Source organism: Periophthalmus magnuspinnatus, chromosome 5 (genome assembly GCF_009829125.3).
Source record: "Periophthalmus magnuspinnatus isolate fPerMag1 chromosome 5, fPerMag1.2.pri, whole genome shotgun sequence".
Lineage (NCBI taxonomy): Eukaryota > Metazoa > Chordata > Actinopteri > Gobiiformes > Gobiidae > Periophthalmus > Periophthalmus magnuspinnatus.
The window spans coordinates 10313317-10335353 of NC_047130.1; the positions used below are offsets into that span (position 1 = coordinate 10313317).

The 22037-nt window shown below is 41.3% G+C and overlaps 1 protein-coding gene and 1 non-coding gene across 2 annotated transcripts; one reads left to right on the plus strand and one right to left on the minus strand.

Moving 5' to 3' along the window:
- Positions 1–5426: 5426 nt before the first annotated feature.
- On the plus strand, positions 5427–5509 carry trnal-uaa (transfer RNA leucine (anticodon UAA)). Its single transcript has one exon. It is a non-coding gene; the product is annotated as a tRNA-Leu (tRNA).
- A 1793-nt stretch (positions 5510–7302) lies between these two features.
- On the minus strand, positions 7303–14029 carry ccndbp1 (cyclin D-type binding-protein 1). The gene is made up of 11 exons (XM_033966876.2): positions 13766–14029; positions 13596–13655; positions 12705–12784; positions 12553–12634; positions 11730–11826; positions 11300–11373; positions 11138–11214; positions 10142–10401; positions 9276–9336; positions 9149–9195; positions 7303–8424 (listed from the first exon to the last, which is right to left on the minus strand). The coding sequence occupies exons 1-11, from the start codon at positions 13851–13853 to the stop codon at positions 8316–8318; spliced, it is 1035 nt and encodes a 344-aa protein (XP_033822767.1). The 5' UTR covers positions 13854–14029; the 3' UTR covers positions 7303–8315.
- Between the last annotated feature and the right edge of the window lie 8008 nt (positions 14030–22037).

Sequence of the window (22037 nt, forward strand, 5' to 3'; positions counted from 1 at the left end):
GGTGACAGGCTTCTACCAGAAAAGTTACACATAAACATAGGTATTTCTTGTTGTACAATATGGACCTCTAGGAATGGACTGATAGTTCAAAAACACATTTTCTGGCTGCAGAATGATGCCTCTTCTTAGATGGTTTCTCTATCTAAAACTGCATTTCATATAAAACATTCCTGACTCTGGTCAAAGTTGTAACTCAAGACCAATAATTTGCACTAACTTGTTAATCAACTCAAACTATTCCCAGTAAACTTCTCCATGTATTTGGAATCTAGGGGTGCAACTAACACTTATTTCAGTCGCCAGTGATACATTTTTTTAATTTCCAGTCTAGTCAAAGGAGTGTGTCTAGTTTTGTAATGTAGCCAAGTAAAAGTACTTAAGTAAAGTGCAGATACAAAAAATGTGTACTTAAGTAAATTGATGCTTTTTACTTTTACATCATGATCTCATTTTCGTCTCATTTGAAAGTAGGTATTTGTATCTGTTTCAACTCCTCTATATTTTTGACTGAAAAATAAAATTATTTTTATTTGTAGCATGTTTATAGTTTGAGCAAATAAAAATATACAAATAAAAAGAGCTAAAAAACTATCAGTTCAATTGGTTCTGTTCAACAAAATTGAGCACAAACCTTTATCATTAATTTAAAGCTTAATTAGGTATCAAAATCTGTGTGAAATATTTTTAGTTTTTACTTAGTACATTTTTAAACGGGTTCTTTAATACTTGTACTTAGGTAAATACTTAGGTTTTTTCAGGCGGTATTTTTACTTTTATCTGTATCTGCACTTTTACTTAACAAACCTGAGTACTTCTTCCACCACTGTCTATTGTACAGGCTTTTTAAACATAACATTATTTACATTATTAGCCATCTTAGATCAAGAATGCTTTACAAATAACCAAATGTAAACTCATGAACTAGGTATGTTGTAGTTGACATAATGAAAGGAGGGTGTGTACCAGGATGGCTCAGTGGTTCAGGTGTTGGGACTGTGACTTCTCGCTTGGAAGTTTTCCCTCAACTCTGTGGATATAACCTCCACAGTAGCATCAATGACCTGTGGAAGACAGGCAGGAATAGGATCAAACTTCACTCAGATTCAGTTCACACTTTGGAGGACCAGATGTGCGTTAACTGGTCAGATTAAAAGTCTGTATTACAGCCATATTGCCTGTCAAGTTTTGGCCACTACAGTCTTCATGTTTAACCCTCATGTTGTCCTCATATTCTGTATACACCCCTTGTCCTCCCGGTCAAAATGACCCGTCTTCACTAAATCCCTAATATAAGCAGTTTAATTGAATTTTAAACACCAAATTTTATTTTGCTTGAAGAAACATTCACCACAAAATATGTGAAACTTGAGTTTTCCCTTTTCACCTGTATTTCTATAGCTTTAGAAACAAAAGAAATGTGCAAAAAATAATTTTTAATGCATTTTCATTCATCCCAATGAGTCAGATTCTTCTGAATTTTTTTTTGTTTTGTTTGTTTTTGCCAGTGAACAGTGTAAGAAAATATACAACCAAAAAAAAAAAAAAAAACTCATTCAACAAATGCACAGCTCTTGCAGATATATTTCTTACACCTACAGCACACTGTATGTGTTTTAAAGTCCTTCTTTGGCAGGCAGAACTGACATCTCTTCCTCTTTCTTGCCCCAGCTGGGGCAGCGGCTGTGGCAGCTGGATCCTCAGGTTGATCAGGAGTTCCTTCACTCTGTATAGCTTTGACAACTGCTGCAGAGGCTTCTGTGCGGGGACATGCTTCCTTCTTTCAATGAGTGGAGTTACAAGTGCCTTTCCTAGCTGCTCCAGTAACACCCTCCTCTTGTGCTGCTTACGAGGCATCCAGGTTGGGTTGATCTCTCTCCAAATCACAAAGGCATTGTAGGAGGAAACATCAATGATGTTGTGGAAGATGACCAGGGGCCAGAGGGCAGTCCTCCTTCTGCAGCTATATGTTCCAATCACCTTATCAAGGTTGTCCACACCTCCTTTGTTACAGTTGTAGTCTAGGATGATGGATGGCTTCCTGTCCTCACGATCGCTAATGCCAGCGTCTGTGTGCAGTGTGCTCAGAAGTACTACATTCTTATTTTTCTTTGGGATGTAGGAAACTAGGGTGGTGGTGGGCGTGACGGCAAACTTTGATGAGAAGATCTCTCTCTCCTTTGTTGCAAGCAGTGCAGGTGGGAGCTCAGGCTTGTTCTTTCGAACTGTGCCAACCATGGTGATCTTCCTCAGGAGCTGCTGTTCGAGTTCATAAGAGGTGAAGAAATTGTCACATGTCACATTGTGACCCCTCAGTCCCTCTGTCACAACTCGCATCCCCTGGTTCTTCTCTGAGCCTCCACTGGTCGGCTTCCTGGTGTAGACTTGCATCTTCCAAGCGTAGCTTGATTTGGCATCGCAAGCCACCTATGACTTGATCCCATATTTTGCTGGCTTGCTGGGCATATACTGCCGGAAAAGACAACGACCTTTGGACAGAAGAGATTAGCATGAGTGATTTGTATCAGAGTCACAGAAAACAGTCAGAATCAGATCAGAATCAGAAGACTTTTATTGCCATAGTCTGTGAACACAGTTCACAAATTAGGAACTTGCTTCGGTGAAAAAGTGCAACATAAACACACTGAGAAATACTTAAAGGGAGAAAATATATACAACAGCAGCATCAGAACAACAGTGCAAAGTGGCTTATTAAAGTGGCCGGTGTTATAAAGTGTCCAGTTTAGTGCAGATATTATAAAGTGTTCATGAGACAAACAGCAGACGGGAAGAAACTGTTCTTATGGCGAGAGGTTCTGGTCCCAATGGACCGTAGCCTCCTGCCAGAGGGAAGTGGCTCAAATAGTCCATGTCCAGGGTGAGAAGTGTCAGCTGCTATACGGCCTGCTCGCCCCCGAGTCCTGGAGACGTACAGGTCCTGTATAGATGGAAGGCTGCAGCCAATCACCTTCTCAGCAGAGTGCACAATGCGCTGCAGTCTCTGTCTGTCCCTGGCAGTGGCCCCAGCAAACCACACAGTGATGGAGGAGGTGAGGATGGACTCAATGATGGAAGTGTAAAACTGCACCATCATCTGGACCGGCAGCTTGCATTTCCTCAGCTGCCACAGGTGGAACATCCTCTGCTGGGCTTTCTTGATGAGGGAGCTGATGACTTGAGATCCTGGGTGATGAAGGTGCCCAGGAAGCGGAAAGAGTCCACAGTGGTGATGGGGGAGTCCGTCAGGGTGAGGGGAGGCAGGGGGGCTGTGACTTAGTCCGAGTGTCCGAGATATTCTTCCCCAGCCGCACGCGCTGTCTCCTGTCCGTTAGGAAGTCAGTGATCCACCTGAAGGTGGAGTCAGGCACGTTGAGCTGAGCGAGCTTGTCCTGGAGCAGACCAGGGAGGATGGTGTTGAATGCAGAGCTGAAGTCCACAAACAGGATCCTGGCGTAGGTTCCCGGGGAGTCCAGATGCTGGAGGATGAAGTGAAGGGCCAGGTTAATGGCATCGTCCACAGACCGATTGGCTCTGTAGGCAAACTGCAGAGGGTCCAGGAGGGGGGAGGTGAGGGACTTGAGGTGGTGCAGGACCAGGCGCTCAAATGACTTCATGACTACAGACGTCAGCGCCACAGGTCTGTAGTCATTAAGTCCAGTGATCCTGGGCTTCTTGGGGACGGGGACAATGGTGGACAGCTTGAAGCAGGCTGGGACGTGACATGACTCCAGGGAGGTGTTAAAAATGTCCGTGAAGACAGGAGCCAGTTCCTCAGCACAGTGTCTAAGGGTGGAAGGAGAGACACCGTCTGGGCCCGCTGCCTTACGGGGATTCTGCTTCCTGAAAAGCTTAGTCACGTCCTGCTGGGGGGGGGGGGGGGGTCCGAGGTGGGTTTGGAGGTAATGTCCATGATGGTGAGGGAGGAGGGGGAGGGGTGTGAAACTTCAAACCTCGCATAAAAGCCGTTTAACTTGTTGTCCACGGCGGGAGGGGCTTTGGGCCTGTAGTTGGTGATTTGCCTAAGCCCTCTCCAGACAGAAGCAGAGTCGTTGGTGGAGAATTGCTGCTCCAGACGTGTATTGTACTTTGCTTTAGCCTTTTCCACCTCTTTGCTAAACGCATACTTGCAACGCCTGTAGCCCTCACGATCTTCTGCCCTGAAAGCCATCTCCCTTTCCCTCCTCAAATGTCTCAGTCTGGGTGTGAACCAGGGTTTGTCGTTGTTAAAAGTCACCCTGGTGCATCATGGAACGATGCTGTCCTCACAGAACTGAATGTATGACGTCACAGTGTCTGTGTACTCATCCAAACTGTCTGTGGCAGCCTTGAACACATCCCAGTCTGTAGTGTCCAAACACGTGCGAAGCTCCTCCACAGCCTCACTGGTCCACTTCTTAGAAGTCCTCACAGCAGGTTTGGAGAGTTTCAGCCCTTGTTTGTAAGCAGGGATGAGGTGAACCATGACGTGATCAGAGAACCCTAGAGCAGCGCGGGGCACGGCTCTGTAGGCTCCACTGACTGTTGTGTAACAGTGATCCAGCGTCTTCTGCTCTCTCGTCGGGCAATTAATAAACTGTCATAATAAACTGTCATAGAATTCAATAGTGAAAATCACTTTTATTAGAAATATGAACACAAATTACCTCTAAATGGAACCAATTGCTCATCCACTGTTACATCAGGCCCTGGGTCGTAGAGGTAGGGCAGCTGCTCCACCCACTTATCCCAGACGTCTCTTATGGCTGCAAGTTTGTCTGTCACACGTCTCGCTGGTCTTGACTCACGGTTATCACAACGTAGCAGTCTTGAATAGGTGTGATCTGCTACTGATTGATCTGAGACAGAACTAAAACATTCTCACATTCTATGGTGTGTAAATAACTGTGACCGTGATTTTAATTGAATTTCACTGTTGGGTCATTTTGACCCGAAGATGACCTGTGAACGTTTTTGTACAGCATGCATGATAATGTGAATAAAGGCAACAATTCACTTTTTCTAAAGTTTGGGTCAATCTAGGAAAAGTAAAAAAAATTCGAGATAAAAAATAATCGTTGATTCGATGATTTTTTTTTATTTTTTAACACAGTAGCGGGTCATTATGACCCGAGGACAACATGAGGGTTAAGTTCAGGATATCATCAACCCATCCATCCATTTTCTGTCACTAATAATTTGAATAAACCCAATGTGTCTTTACCAGGATGTGTCAGTGTCCTGCAGGGTGACAGCTCCAGATATCCTGCATGTGTCCCAGGATGGCTGAGTGGTTAAGGCATTTCTCTTAAGAAGCAATGGACTTATGGGTTCAAACCCCACTCATGGTACATTTAAAGGTGCTAGCTGCCTTTTTCCACAACACTATGTTTACAACCTTGGCAGTGGTATCGATGACCTGTGAGGTGACAACTCCAGATGTGCCTCATGTGACCAGGATGGCCGAGTGGTTAAGGCGTTGGACTTAAGATCCAATGGACTGTAGTCCTCGTGGGTTCGAACCCCACTCCTGGTAAGACTGATGTTTGGGTTTTTCTTATATACTGAAATCTAGAATAAAAAGTCAGTCAGAACAAAACTGAAATAAATTGGTTATAAACAGCAAACCATGTAAAAATCTTTTTAAGCTTCGTAATGTAAATAGATGAACTTCTATTAATATAAAAAGTGTACATGAGGGTAGTCACGAGCCAGTCAAATCACTTTTTTTTAATGAAATGTCTATGTAACTCCAGAAGACAATAGAACTTAACCTGCTGAACTAACTTTTCATCAAGCGCTGTTGTGTGAAAGAAAAATTACTTCACAACAATGCAACAGAACCAAACATATACCAGATGGCCCAGTGGACTTAACATCCAATTCAAATGGAGCATAAATGAAATATGTTGTAGGCTGCATATCAAAGAATATGTTTTGACTTCTGACAAAAAAACAAAAAAAAACATGCAAAAAATGTCAGATGTAGATACCAAACCACGATGATAAACTAATTTATAAATGATGAATTATAAACAAAGCATATCATTGTTACTGTGAGCAGACTGGTTAACTGTTATGTACATGTCAAGAAGAGCAAGTCAAGCCATCTCCCCATCTATATTTCTATGTAACTACATGAAGCAAAAGAACTCAAACTGCTGGATTAGAAATCAGTTTGAGGAAATACACTTACACCATCTCTTCAACATTAAACACTGTTATGATCATGTTGAGGAACTGCAGCGTCTGATGTTTTCCAATCTACCAGGATGTATCAATAGTCCATGTGGGTTCAAAATCACTCCTAGTAATGTTTAACTTTACAACTAGTAGAAATACTTTATGTGATGAATTCTGAATGTGCAAAAGCAAACTACTTTCAAGTGTTGTACATGTCCTGCAGGTAATCAATGTTAAAAATCAGGTACATTTATACATGCTAAGTTTGCCCTTGTGTACTAGGATGGCCGAGGGGTTAAGGCATTGGACTTAACCTCCAATAGACGGGGAGCTCTACCAGGAGTGAGGTTTGAAGCCATAATGAAAGAAGTCTTCATGTATGTGTGGAGCCAAGAGCAAGCCAAGTCACTTCCCTTATGACATATCTATATAACTTCAGGAGACAAAAGAATGTTGAACTGGTCGCACACATCATGTGAGTATTGTGTATAGATTCTTAACAGATTTCTGATATTTATAAAACTGAACAGAGGTCCCATCATGCTGCACTCACACAGCGGACGACAAATGCCGCAACGGGATATTCATGTTTCAAGAGGCCTCACCCACACAGAGCGCTTTGTTTGTGTCGTAAACCAAATATACACATCGATTTTGCATAATGAAATTTTCATAAATGAGGACCATCAACACTTACTTTTCATCAAGAAATGTTGTGTAAAGGAAAAATTTATTCTAATAGTGCTAAACGTGTAGTCTACCATGATGGCCGAGTGGTTAAGACACTGGACTCCAATATGAGCTGTCCCTCTTGGGTTTGAACCTCACTCCTGGTAGTCTGGATGTAGTAGTCTAGATGTTACTTTGGGTTACGAGCGGGAAAAGCCCTAAAATAGAAAGTCACTGGTTAATCTCACAGCTCAGACTCAAAGACCAGTCATGTTTATGTAACTACCTACTAATCTCACCTCATTTTATGTTTCATTACGTTAAGGCTGGGGTGGAGGATGTAGACATTTAATGGTTAACGGTTTTGGGAGGAGGGTGATATTTTATCATTTGTCTGGAATGTTCCAGAGAATGAAATTAAACATATATTTATAGTATTTATTAAACACCTTAAAAAACATGTCTATTCTTAGTATGAGCAGGGTCGCTTCTCCACTGATCTGACCAGTTACTTGGCCTGGTTGTGCCATGACTGCTTTCATGACGATAGATATGTGTGTTTCATGGCTGACTGTAGACAATAGCATCTCTCTCACAAGGTGCTGATTACACACAGTGACTTGGCAGTACAAATTTGATCTCAATTATGGATTAGTAAGACACAGAAGTGGGTAGTACTACATAGACTCGAGCAGTGTTGGGCAGTAACTAATTACAAAGGGATTACTTTTTTGTAATGCAATAATGGAACTAGTTTCAAGAATTAATGTTTTTTTAATTAATTCTTTCTTGAGCTGTATGTGTTTTTGTTTTTTTGTAAAGTAACTTATAGTAATCAGTAATCAAATTACAATCAGAGTAGTAAGTAGTTAGTTTTGCAACAGTCTGATCAAAAATGTACTCAAGTAACTTTTTCAATACATTGTGTTAATGTCCAAATAAAGATTCTTTCATACCATTATCATCATGGACTTTTGCTCCTTCAATAATGATATATTTTAAACTGTTAAGTCTTCTTTACTCTTCCCACTGTGAGTAAGTCTACACGTGACAAAAGCTTTATTTTGACAATATGAAATGATTTGAACATTTCTATTTTTTGTGTTTCTTCTCCTGCAGATAAAATTTTGTTTGTCTCATTTTTATTTCCTTTGAAAATAACAGATTTTGTGCATTATTTAATGTTTTGTCCTTCCAATTACAGATACGCTAACTCTTTCTTGAGCACAAATTTGGCTACTCTATCCACCTCTGTTAATTGCATACTGCATACATTTAGACAGCAGTCACTGGCAAACCAGAGTAAAAAAAAAAAAATCAGAAAAAAACAGAATAAAAATCCTAAGAGGCATTTTTAATCACAATCTTGTACAGTGCCTTAGAGCCATTTGCACTTTGTTGACTCATAAGCACAATTCATTAAATATATATTTTTTGTTACATGTGAATAGAACAGATTAAAGTCCATATTTGTAATAACATATTGAGCCCTATGTGCCCTGATGCATTAAGTCTCTGGCTTTCTGCAGGTTGTGGTCAACAGCATTGTCTAAAAACTGCACCCAGGTCAGCTCCGCCTCTCCGCAGACGTGACTGGACCTGAACACACAGAAACAGAGAAACAATAATACAATATGAGGAGAAAGTAGAACAAACAAGTATAGAATTATTGTACATTTGCAACAATCACCATTAGATCTGTTCACACAAAGTGGCACCTAAGATAAGATTCTAAACCTGTAGTTTATCAAATTTAAATTAGGACTAAACCTCGTCTAAAATGAAACTAAACCATGGATAAGGTGTTTCTAAATAATGATTAACCTAAACTAGGACAAAAATATAAATGATTTGTCTCTAATAGACAAATAGTCAAACTGGGGAGGGACCTGCGTACCACGAGACAGCTCACACACACCAGTCTGACAAACACTGCACTGGGTACAATATCAAATAAACACTGGCAACAGGCAGGAGCTTTGGAAAAATACTGAAAAATAATGAGGAACAGTATTTGATACAACTGCAAGTTTATAAACTTTCTATCAAAAAAGAGTTGTGTTTTTACTTTTGTGTGAAGCTAAAATTGTTTTTAATATGCTATATAAATAAAATTGAATTGAAAAAAAATTACAATTTCAATATTGTTTGATCATACTGTCACTTGTGAATGACTGAATTATAATGTTTCTTCTCACAGTAATCTACTGCACTAAAATATGATGTAACTAATCCCTAATCCCTCCTTGCTGGGTTACTTCTGCAGCTGTCATGATTCGAATACTGGACCTAAATAACATCAAAAGTAAAAAGTCCACAATACCTGACAATGTTTAGGACCTTCTTTAAGACTGAAGCAAGTTTTGAAGCCTGTCGGACAAGACATTACAGGTGTTATTTTGTGTGGACATATTTATAATTGTAATAAATCAAGTGTCTGAGTGTCTTACATTCTCCTCAACCCCACTGTAGTCCATTGGAGGATAGAGACAGAGAGCCAGGTCATCAACTCTGTATGGAAAACACACAGGTACAGGCTTCCATTAAGACCAGTAGAGGGCAGCAGAGTACGAATCTGCAGAAGTATTTGATCATAGTAGAGAAAAGGCTGTTTTCATTTGAATTTCAGAGGATGGAGAGAAGAATACAGATGTCAAATTTTAGTGTTATGGAAGTTATTAGAAAAAACATCAAATCTGACAATTATTCACTATTATTGGGACCATGACCAACACAACAGCAAATCCATCATTTTCTTTCACTACTTTTAGACTTTCTGGATGATACAGTAAAGATAATGATACCTAAACAGACAGACAAAAATGTTCTTATGAATATTGCGACCTGAATAATCACGATTAGTATGGAAAACAGACAGGTACATTTAATTAATTCTGATGCTCCTATTGACAAGCAAGGATACAGATGAGAACTGTCATTGTATTGTCATTACTAAAAGTAAAAACAAAAAAGCAAAGCCAAAATGTTGAGAGACACACTGTGAAAAAAATTAACAATTAAGTTATGGTAAAATATGAAATAGGCTCTGGATTTTTTTTTTTTATTGACAAAAGATGGGTATCCAAATGATTTTAATTTTGTTTGCACTCCCATACTTTATGCAAAATTTCATAATCCCTTAACAAATAATTCAAGTAATTATAACACGATAAAACATTTAAATTAATCAAAATCTTTGTAAAATCTAAAATTGTGCATCAGTATCCAACCTTTTTCTTAGTATGAAGCCAAGTTTGAATGTTAGCATTGTGCCAATACTATAGTACACTCTCTAAACCCCATGATGTTTATTTACCTAGGACTGATGTCTTTGGAGATGTCTGCGAGGTCGTCCAGCTGGGCCAGGCTCTGGGCAGAGGTGACGTCTGCGTTTGACCTCACGGCGGACGTCAGCTTCCTCAGACACGCCGCTGCCGCCTTCATCAGACCCTGGCATGGACCAATCACACGCCTGTCCTGCTCCGACCAATATGTATCCTGGTTTCCTCTAGGCTCCGCCCCCTCAATCACATCATCCAGGATGTCGCCAAATGGGTCCTGGGCTTCGGACAGAGCCTGAGAAAGCAGCAATTGTTTCTATGACTCTGTATTTATGGTTTGTGCCAATAGAGAGACATAACATTGCAATGAATAAAATATTTTTTACAGCTGTTAAAAGGGCTACACCAATTATTTTCATGTAATAAAGTAAAATTTGTCTTGTCTCAGTACAGTTCCAGTCGAAATGAAGCTGCTGTGTGCATTGAAGTATAAAGCAGTTCTCAGTGAACGAGGAAGTAAGGCTGGTGAACGGTTAGCATTGTAGTTGTTAGAAGTCGGGTAAAACTGACTTCTGGAAGTTGTGAAAAGCATTTATAAACTCATTGTGGTGAAAAATGAGGATGCTCAGAATGCATTAGGAAAGTGAGGAATAATGTTGGCCCACTGCTAATAGCCTAAAATTAACTAGTTAGGTTCATCAAGTTTTTAAGACAGTAAAAATCAGGTAGCATTTTAAGCTGTACAAACCTCACCTGCTGGAGCAATGAGTGAAGCAGTTTAAATAGCTAAAAACTAAAGTCATTAGCAACAAAGTTAAGGCAACTTGAGATCTGAAGGTTCAAAAACATGCCTGATGAAAATGTACAAATTCAAAAAACACAAAGGGCCACTTCCTGGATTATCACCTAATGACATCAACCACTGGAACAAAGCATTTTAAGGGAAATAGTGTAACAGGATACTCAAATATGCAAAGAACCAAAACTTCAAGACACAGTTTGGTGTAAAAAGTTAAAAGAATGGAATCTACCTCTTCGATTTCTTCAATAGCGTCTTTGATGACTCCCACCTCTCCAGAGATGACCACCAACAGCGCTGCTTTGTTATCTGTGGACAGATACAATAGAAATACAGTCTAATAATAATGCACACTTAAATACTTCATACTTAAATCTAAAACAAAGGTACAAACCTTTAGGCAGGGACTCGAAGCGATCGCAGGCCGACCACACTGTTCCTGTGGAGGTCAGCTGGTCCTGGCTCAAACTAAAGGACAAAAAAAGGATCAACAATTAGGAGTTTTGCCAACATTGCTACACTGCTAAGTGCATAACTGGTTGATTGCACTTGTGTATGACAGGTTTACATGTTTTTCTAATTATGACTTGGTTTTGGTAGTACCTGTGGTAAATCATAGTTGAGAAAAAAAGTACAAAAAACAGGAAGTCGCAGTGAGTTTTAAAACAGAATACCTCTACCTTTGTCAGTAACTCAAAAATTCCATCCAAAATGCATAAACTACGCACAAGGGAGGCACTGTTTTGTGACAGACTGAACTTTCATTTAACCAAATAAACTGGTATCATTGCTAGGTAACAGTTTTAATAATACTGTGTGTGTACCTCTCCAGTGGTGTACTAATGATGACATCTAAGAGTTGAGTGAGGCCTTCTAAAACGTCCACTGTGGCATCTCGGACCTGCCGCCTCAGAGTCACACCTGGAATCAACATGAATCGTTATTAAAACATATTTATATTCCATAACTTTGCTTTTACAGAACTTAAAGTATATTGGTTATTTTAGTTTCATTTGGTACAGATACTCACTCCTGGGCCAAAATAAAGTGACAGCACCAAAGTTTAGCTAAGCATTTAGGTAACTGACTGTCATTTTAATTATTCAAAATAATGTACCATTAAAGGAGCAATGTTGAAGAGGGGCTATTGTGGACTGGTATTATGGTCCTGGGGGTCCAATTGACTTTTGGGAGCTTTCTACCATGTTATAACATTGTTCCCCCATCAAAAAGATGCCTGAAAAAGTTTAACATGTCAATCATGCAATTTCTCCCGGGCCATATTTGAACTGCCCTAACGGGTTAGCTGTAAGAATCTGTTCAATGTTCAACCCAAAATCCTATGCTCCCACACGACCATTTTTCATAAAATATTCAAAACCATGATAAAAAACAATACACTACAACTTCATAAACCTGATGCAATGAGCAGTAGTTTTGTTAGCAGGATGCACGCTGTTTGTGTTGTGATAATGCAGTGAAGTCGAAGTGACTTACTGCAGGGAGCAAAGAGAGGGGGGACTAAACTAAATAATCATTTTAATATGTTGTTTTTGGCAAATATAGCATTTTTAAAACAATAAAACATGTTAACATGCAAAACCCTAGTAAATACAAGTTAATAGTTGATTTGCCTACAGGTCTCACCTTGACTCTTGGGGAGCCAGTAATAGATGGTGGAAAAAGCAAGGACACTCTTCAAAATGGAGTCTGAAATCTTCTCGCCGTCCTGAAACACACAATATCTTGTGATGAATTCATAAAAAACATTGTAGAGGACAAATGACTAAAGTCTTTACCTGTGGTGAGGGCAGAGGAGGTCTGGAATAGGCCAGACTGACCTTGGTGGCTTCTTGAGATACAGCTTTCACCGCTTGATCTACACAAAATAATCTGAGTAAGCAAATGATCCCTTCTTGCTGGAAAGTTGCTGTATTTAACAAGATGCACTGTGTACGTTTTCTGATTTATGGCCTGCCCCCTGCTTGTCACCATAGAGAGGTTATTCCTTTGCCAGAAATGTTCCACAGTATAGCATGAAACATATCATCAAAACATTTACTGAAACACCTATTTCAGTGAACAGGCTTCATGGAATTGTTTAATGTCATACTGAAACATTCCACGCAAAGCAATAACCTATTCAGGACAAGAAGGTAGCAGAACCTCCATCAAAAAAGTTACATAGTGCATCTTTAAAATAAGGTATACAAAAATATTTCATCAGTGTTTTATAGCACATTTCTAATGCTAAACATTGCTTCAAAATGTCTTCACTCCGTCAAGATTTGAGAGTATCTTACCCAATGACAAGTTTACCAAACACTGGCTTTGAACTGTCCACCACAACTGACAGCTGTTACAACACCACAGTAACTGTATCAAAAGTTAGATTTACATAGAATATAATATTTTCTTTTCTCGCAAAGAATGAAGACCATTTGCGTCTACTGACTCCTATATTACTATAACAACCTCTTTGAGCGTTACGGTAAAAAATTATTATTATTTTTTTTTAAATCACATGGAGTTATTGCAGTTATTACGAGACCCATGACAGAAGAAAAAGAGGACAACAACGTGTAGTCCCACTTTTTCAACAATTTCAGATGGTCACCCATCCCACATTAGACAGGACCAAAATTAAGTGACAAAATACTTTTTAAATCTAATAAATGTACAATACTAACTCAAAGTTTCCCAGAAGTTGGAAAGGTTGAACTCGGCCTCATCCTCGTTGGACTCTCCATCTGTCAACACATGTCACTGTTATTTATTTGCACTTGTTTTGAAGTATAACGTAGCTTGCTAATGTTGCTAATGATAACGACATTACTAGTCACAATTTGAACATTTTTACCTCTGACTTTGTCTTTTATGCACTGAATGGAGTTGAGCAGGTTCCGTAATGTCACGCATAAGTCCCCGTCACTGTTCTGCGCGCTCATTTTAACGGAGTTTGTAGAAATCTGACAGCAGTAGCAGCCAAAGCATGTGGCGTGTTGTGGAACTGTAGACGAGCGGAAGTACAGGGACGGACAGGTTTGACCGAAGGACCATATCCGGTGGAGGATTATTGGTGTTTGGTACCCTCTGCTGGCTGACGTACGGTATTACAGGCAGTCTATGGAATAATGTGTAAAATGGAAACAAAATAGAAATACTTTACTCCAAGTATTTTTACATAAATTCATACATAAATACAACTTAAAATAAATATAAGTTATAAAAGATAAGATATTGAGAGATCAGAGAAAGTGTGACAAACGCACAAACAAATAAAGAGCATAAAATGTGCAAATCAAAAATAGGCTTGTGTTCTACACACACACACACACACACACACACACCCCCACACACACACACACACACACACACACACACACGTTTGATTCATGATTTGCTGCAGGTGCTGGGGTTCAGAGAGTGACCCTTCAGATTAAAGAGAGTTTTCTTTTAGGTTTATTAACAAATTGGCCATAAATGTAATCAAGAATAAATCAGCATTACAATTATCAGTAAAATATATATTTGATTGCCTCTGGGGACACTGTTAGGTCATGTTTATGATTGTTGTTTTTTTAATCAAAATCTTACCTACGGTTCCCTGAAACTTTTCTAGCCAACAGGAAATTCCACAGAATGATTGAATCTGATTGAGATTGCAGAGCATACACAAGGAGAGTGAAGTGTCTTGCCTTCAGGCACAACGGCACTTCACACTGATGATTTGATCTCTACTTCCAGGGAAACTGCATCATTTCTTGCCCTCACAAATAAAGCGGCTGTTGTCTCAGACTTGTTTCTTGTAAATTGTCAGTCAGATGTGTCTAGACAAAGCATTACAATAATCACACACATGCACAAACACACACACACACAGGCACACACTCAAGCACACACACACAAGCACATACGCACACACAGGGGATAAGAACATGTGCTAATGAGTGAAAAGGTTGGCAGTTCTATTCTCACTGCTAAGAATGAACATTTCAGTCCCCATTGCTGTGAACAAAGAATGCTGATGTGTCTTTGAGCAAATCTGTGAACTGTAACTGTGATCTGTTAATCTTAGCTATGGGCTGAGAACATTTGCTAATGCAGAGGTTGGCAGTTCAATCCCCACTGCCAAGAACTAATGATTGTGCCTTTGAGCAAGACACTTCACCCACCTTGCTTTGTGGAAATGAGTACGTTTAACTGCAATTTGTTCATCTCGGCTATGGGATGAGAACATTTGTGAAAAGGTCGTCAGTTCTATTCCTACTACAGAGAACAAAAGATGCCTTTGTGTCTTTGAGCAAGACACTTCACCCACTTTGACTTGCGTAAATGGGTTATTCTGATGGCTGATCTGTTAATCTTAGCTATAGTCTTTGAACATTTGCTAATATACAGGTTAGCAGATGAATCCCCACTACCATGAATGATGCCTTTGTGTCTTTGAGCATGACACTTCACCCATCTAGCTTGTGTAGAAAAATAAGACCATTTCCCGTTAATATAAAAATGTCTCTTCCCCCGGACAAACAGTGCAATATTTCGAATCAAATCAAATTGCGTCTAGACGGCGTTGCAGACTGATAAAAACATTGAGAATCATTTGCCGTATCCCCTGGACAGTTGTTGTGTCTGGGTGGGTTAGTACCAGGCTTTTTTTTTTGAGACATCCTTCCTCCTCTTCCTCCTCCTCCTTCTCCTCCTCTCTCAGACACAGTAATAGGCTTAGCACTTCTCTCTGTCTGCTGGCAATGACACCGGGTTTAAATGAACTATTCAGACCGCATCCGATGCACCCATTTATCTGCAAGTAATACAAATAACCCATAAACCATGCATTAGAGAGTATATGAGCAAGAGTTGCCTTTAAGTGCAGTCTTTTGTGTTCTAAGGCAGGTTTAAAAGGCCCATATAACGCTATTTTCTGTTCTATGTTATAATGTTGTTTCCTCATCACAAACATACCTGGAGTTGTGTTTTGTTTCATTCACACATGTTTAACACACAAACCCTGCATATTTAGGCTGTGCTCGTCCCTCAAACTGAACACACTCCACCTTGTGACGTCATGTGGTAATACAGGAAGTGCGCCACTGTGTTTTTAAACTCCAGACACCTTTACTAGAATCATTTGGATGATGTCAAGCCTGGAACTGCCAATCTCTACTGAACAAAAGGTAAAAGGTAGCTGTTAACTTGAAAGCAACACCTACATGACATCACAAGGTGGAGCAGAGCGTTTTGAGCTTTGGAGATGTAGACAGATTAATGATAAAGGGTGACTCAAACATGTCTGAATGAAACAAAACACAACTCCAGGTAACATTATAACATGCCTTAAAGCTCACAGCTCAAGTTTATGTAATATAGAACCTTTAAAGGGAATATATTACTCAAAAATAAACATTTTATGACTTTTTAACCAGTGGTGTTCCCTCATCATTAGAATCCCCAAAGTTGTATTTTGATTGATTCATGTATGTTTGAGTAATCCTGTATTGACCTGCATTTGAGACTTTAGTGCTCAGAAAATGTCTGTTTTCACTTGCCCCCTATCCACGGACACTGCTCTGTACTTAGTTGCGATTTCTAAATGCAGACACACATACACATAGGGTCCAAAAATGTTCTTTCTTCAAAAATAATAAGTAAAATCTGCGAAATTGTTACTGTCAAATGCTTCTAAGGGGAGGTGTTGCACTTTTGAAGTATACTGGTGATAAATGGTCACTTTTTTATATAGCACTTTTTCACCTTCAAGGCACTCAAAATGCTTTACAATGGGGGTGAGGTGGGTTAAGCGTCTTGCCCAAGGACACAATAACAGCATTACACTGTGGGAGCTAGAGCCACATCACCAACCTGTGCGTCTAATGATGTTTATGTTAAGAGTGGGATTTGAATTGCCAGCCTTTGTATCTTTGGACCGATGCTCTACCGGCTGAGCTACTGACGCTGTACTCACTGAGCTACTGACTGAGCTACTGACTGAGCTACCGACTGAGCTACCGACTGAGCTACCGACTGAGCTACCGACTGAGCTACCGACGCTCTACCGACTGAGCTACCGACGCTCTACCGACGCTCTACCAATGCTCTACCGACTGAGCTACAGACGCTCTACCGACGCTCTACCGACGCTCTACCGACTGAGCTACCGACGCTCTACCGACGCTCTACCGACGCTCTACCGACTGAGCTACCGACGCTCTACCGACGCTCTACCGACGCTCTACCGACTGAGCTACCGACGCTCTACCGACGCTCTACCGACGCTCTACCGACGCTCTACCGACTGAGCTACCGACGCTCTACCGACGCTCTACCGACGCTCTACCGACTGAGCTACCGACGCTCTACCGACGCTCTACCGACGCTCTACCGACTGAGCTACCGACGCTCTACCGACGCTCTACCGACTGAGCTACCGACGCTCTACCGACGCTCTACCGACGCTCTACCGACGCTCTACCGACTGAGCTACCGACTGAGCTACCGACGCTCTACCGACGCTCTACCGACGCTCTACCGACGCTCTACCGACTGAGCTACCGACGCTCTACCGACGCTCTACCGACTGAGCTACCGACGCTCTACCGACGCTCTACCGACTGAGCTACCGACGCTCTACCGACGCTCTACCGACGCTCTACCGACTGAGCTACCGACGCTCTACCGACGCTCTACCGACGCTCTACCGACTGAGCTACCGACGCTCTACCGACGCTCTACCGACTGAGCTACCGACGCTCTACCGACGCTCTACCGACGCTCTACCGACGCTCTACCGACGCTCTACCGACGCTCTACCGACTGAGCTACCGACTGAGCTACCGACGCTCTACCGACACTCTACCGACGCTCTACCGACGCTCTACCGACTGAGCTACCGACGCTCTACCGACGCTCTACCGACGCTCTACCGACGCTCTACCGACGCTCTACCGACTGAGCTACCGACGCTCTACCGACGCTCTACCGACGCTCTACCGACTCTCTACCGACTGAGCTACCAACGCTCTACCGACTGAGCTACCGACGCTCTACCGACGCTCTACCGACGCTCTACCGACGCTCTACCGACTGAGCTACCGACGCTCTACCGACGCTCTACCGATGCTCTACCGACGCTCTACCGACTGAGCTACCGACGCTCTACCGACGCTCTACCGACTGAGCTACCGACGCTCTACCGACGCTCTACCGACTGAGCTACCGACGCTCTACCGACGCTCTACCGACTGAGCTACCGACGCTCTACCGACACTCTACCGACGCTCTACCGACGCTCTACCGACGCTCTACCGACGCTCTACCGACTGAGCTACCGACGCTCTACCGACGCTCTACCGACGCTCTACCGACGCTCTACCGACTGAGCTACCGACGCTCTACCGACTGAGCTACCGACGCTCTACCGACGCTCTACCGACTGAGCTACAGACGCTCTACCGACGCTCTACCGACTGAGCTACCGACGCTCTACCGACGCTCTACCGACGCTCTACCGACGCTCTACCGACGCTCTACCGACGCTCTACCGACTGAGCTACCGACGCTCTACCGACGCTCTACCGACTGAGCTACCGACGCCCCAATATTATTGTTTACAAAAAAAAAAAAAAAAAGGAAAATGGCGATCTACTTATGTTAAGGCGTATTTATTGTCCCCATATCGAAAATGTCACCCAGAAAGTTTGACCCATCCTTCAGCGCCTCTGCAGTGGATGATAATTGTTCCGCTTATTAATACCTACCTATTCAATTAAAAACATTTGGCGCCGGGCGAATGATCGGTGGTGGTCAGAGGGGCCCGACGACACGGATCGGCAGCCTCGCTTCTGTCAGTCTGCCCCGGGACAGCTGCGACTGCAAAACCAGGTATGTGAGTAAATATGGAGTCATTTTGAGCTTTGGGGAAGACCTGGGAAGAACACGCAAACTTGACAAAGACGTGTACCTCGCTGTCCGGCAATCAAACCACTTCGGACCGCTTCCCTATCAGGTAAAGTTCCGCAATCTGGCTTTAAACCCACAGTCCTACCGTATATGTCCAGAGTTTGAGTCCAGATGCTCAGCGAGGAGAGCAGCTCGAGCAGAAGTCCAGACAGATTGATAGCGCTGATAATGCGATGTGTTTGAAATGCTCAGAGGCATAGTGTTATTGTACAGGCAGACGTTACCTCACTCTCGCACAAGCACGATCACAGCTCCTAAACACTCGTGAAAAACTCAAGGAGACGGGAAAAGGAACGAGCACAGACTTTTAAAACAGGGATGTGACGGGATGCTAGTTCAATCCCCGCTGCCAAGACACTGTTTTTGAGCAAGACGCTTCAATAATCTTATTTTGTGTAAACTGGTAAACTGTGTAAATGTGGTAGTCTGGCTGCAATTGGTTGATCTTAGCTATAGACTGAGAACTTTTGGTAAAATGTGGAAAAAGTTGGCAGTTCAATTCCCACTGCCAGGAACAAATGATGCTTTTGGGTCTTTGAGCAAGGCACTTCATCCATTTTGATTTGAGTAAACTGGTTGGTCTGACTGCTATTTGTTGATCTTGGCTAAAGGGTAGGAACATCTGTGAATAAGTGCAAAGGTTGACAGTTCAATCCCCACTGGCAAGCGCCAATGACGTCGTTGTGGTTTTGAGCAAGGCACTTCAACAGTCTTATCTTATGTAAACTAGTTAGTCTGACTGCTGTTTGTTTATCTTGGCTGTAGGCTGAGAACATTTGGTAATATTTGAAAAGGTTCAATCCCCACTACCAAGAACAAATGATGTCTTTGTGTCTTTGAGCAAGACACTTCACCCACCTTTCCTTGTGTAAATGGAGTAGACTGGCTGCAATCTGTTATTCTTGGCTATACATTGAGAACATTTGGTAATATGTGGAAAAAGTTGGCAGTTCAATGCTCGCTGCCAAGAACAAATTATGCTTTTGTGTCTTTGAGCAAGTCACTTCACCCATTTTCCCTTGTGTAAACTGGTTATTCTGACTGGAATTTGTTAATCTTGGCTATAGGCTGAGGAAATGTGGTCATATGTGAAAAGGTTGGCAGTTCAACCCCCATTGCCAAGAACAAATGATGCCTTTGTGTCTTTGAGCAAGACATTTTACCAATCCTACCTTGTGGAAATGGGTTAGTCTGACTGCAATTTGTTAATCTTGGCTATAAAGTGGGAATGTCTGCTAATAAGTCAAAAAGGTTGGCAGTTCAATCCCCACGGCCAAGAACAAATGATGTCTTTGTGTCTTTGAACAAGACACTTCACCCACTTTGCCATGAGTAAATGAAGTCGACCGGCTGCAATCTGTTTATCTTGGCTATAGAATAAAAACATTTGCTAATGAATGAACAGGTTGGCAGTTCTATTCCCATTTCCAAGAACAAATTATGCCTTTATGTCTTTGAGTATGACACTTCATTCAGATTTCTTTGTGTAAATGGTTTAGTCTAACTGCAACTTAAAACATTTGCTAATACACAGGTTGGCAGTTCAATCCCCACTAGCGCAAATTATGCTGTTGTTTCTTTGAGGCGAACACTTCACCGACCTCACCCTGTGTAAAAGGGTTAGTCTGACTGTGATCTGTTAATCCTGGCTACAGCCTTAGAACATTTGGTAATATATAGGTTGTCAGTTCAATCCCGTCTGCCAAGAACAAACGGTTACTTTGTGTAATGTGTGTGTGATGAGAAGTGCCAAGGGAAATGTTTTGACAAAGCTGGAGACATGATAGAAAAAAAAAAAAAATCATTATGTAATCCAAATATGTTTGTTGGAATAGCGTTTGGGTTGATTGGAAATGCGTAGGATATATGAAGTACAGGGATGTAATGGAGACCAAATGTGTGTGATTTTTACATGTACAGGAAAAGCACAGTTACTTTAGTTATTCACTCACCTCGATGAGTTCATAAGCATTTTTCACAACTTTCAGAGACCAGAGCAGAGTTTTACCACCATGATAAAGCATGCAAGTAAACAACAACTAGCATGCTAACCACACACTTCCTGATTATCGGACAATATAATGCGGTATAATTCGATGTGGACATATTTTGACTTCAAAAGCTGCTCATACTGTACTGGGGCAAGACAAATGTTGCTTAAAGAAATGGTACTATTTGGCTTTAGTGGTTTTATATGTCATCCATCTGAGTATTTTAGCGATCTCTCCTGGGCCCTATTCGAACCCTCTTTGTGTTTAGCTGTAAGATTCTGTGCTATACTCAACCCACCTCATGAACACTTTCTAATATCTGTAACATTGACACTTTATAATATCTCTACTAAACTGGACACTTTAATAAGGCATGTGTGCACTGTTGTTCTGATGCTGCTGTTGTATATATTTTATACCTCTAAGTATTTTATTTTATTTTTAAGATTTTTTTTTTTTTTTTTACTTTACGCATGCCTTTATTTGTATTTATTCAGTGTTTTATGTTGCACTTTATCGCAGAAGTAAGTTCCTAGTTTGTGAGCTGTATTCACTGACAATGGCAATAAAAGCCTTCTGCTTTAGATTCTGACCTATCACCAGTAGTTTTATTAGCGGGGTGCCCTCTGTTTGTGTTGCGCTCTGATGGCGGAGTGACTTAGCACGGGTTGAATGGGGAGAGGAGACTCAGAGCATTAAAAAAAGAAAATGAAACTTATTAAACATGTTAATACATTCTTTTTTTTGGTAAATATAGAATTTTTTAAAACAATAGAAGTTAACATTATGATCTAAATGTTATTATGTGTTAGCAGTTCATAGCCCAAAGAAGTAAAATACCCTTTCTTTGAATACACCATGGAAAGAAAATTGGGTACAGGATCTTTAACAGTCATAATCCTTTGCTTTGAAAATACACACAAAATCATGATCTTGTTATATCTGATCTGATGTAATACAAAAGACTTAAACGTCCAGTAGAGGGAGACATTGGCTCTACACCCCTCACACTTGCACTCGTGTAAAATTGAATGTCCCGTATCTTTCAACCCCTGCCCTACAGTGCCCTGGTGTCAAGACTTAGTTATGGGATACAAGGCCAGCCATGTCCAGTCAGAGAATACAGACCATCTCCATATGCTTATTGTTCAGGAAGTTTAGTTTAGTTTTTGTTTAATT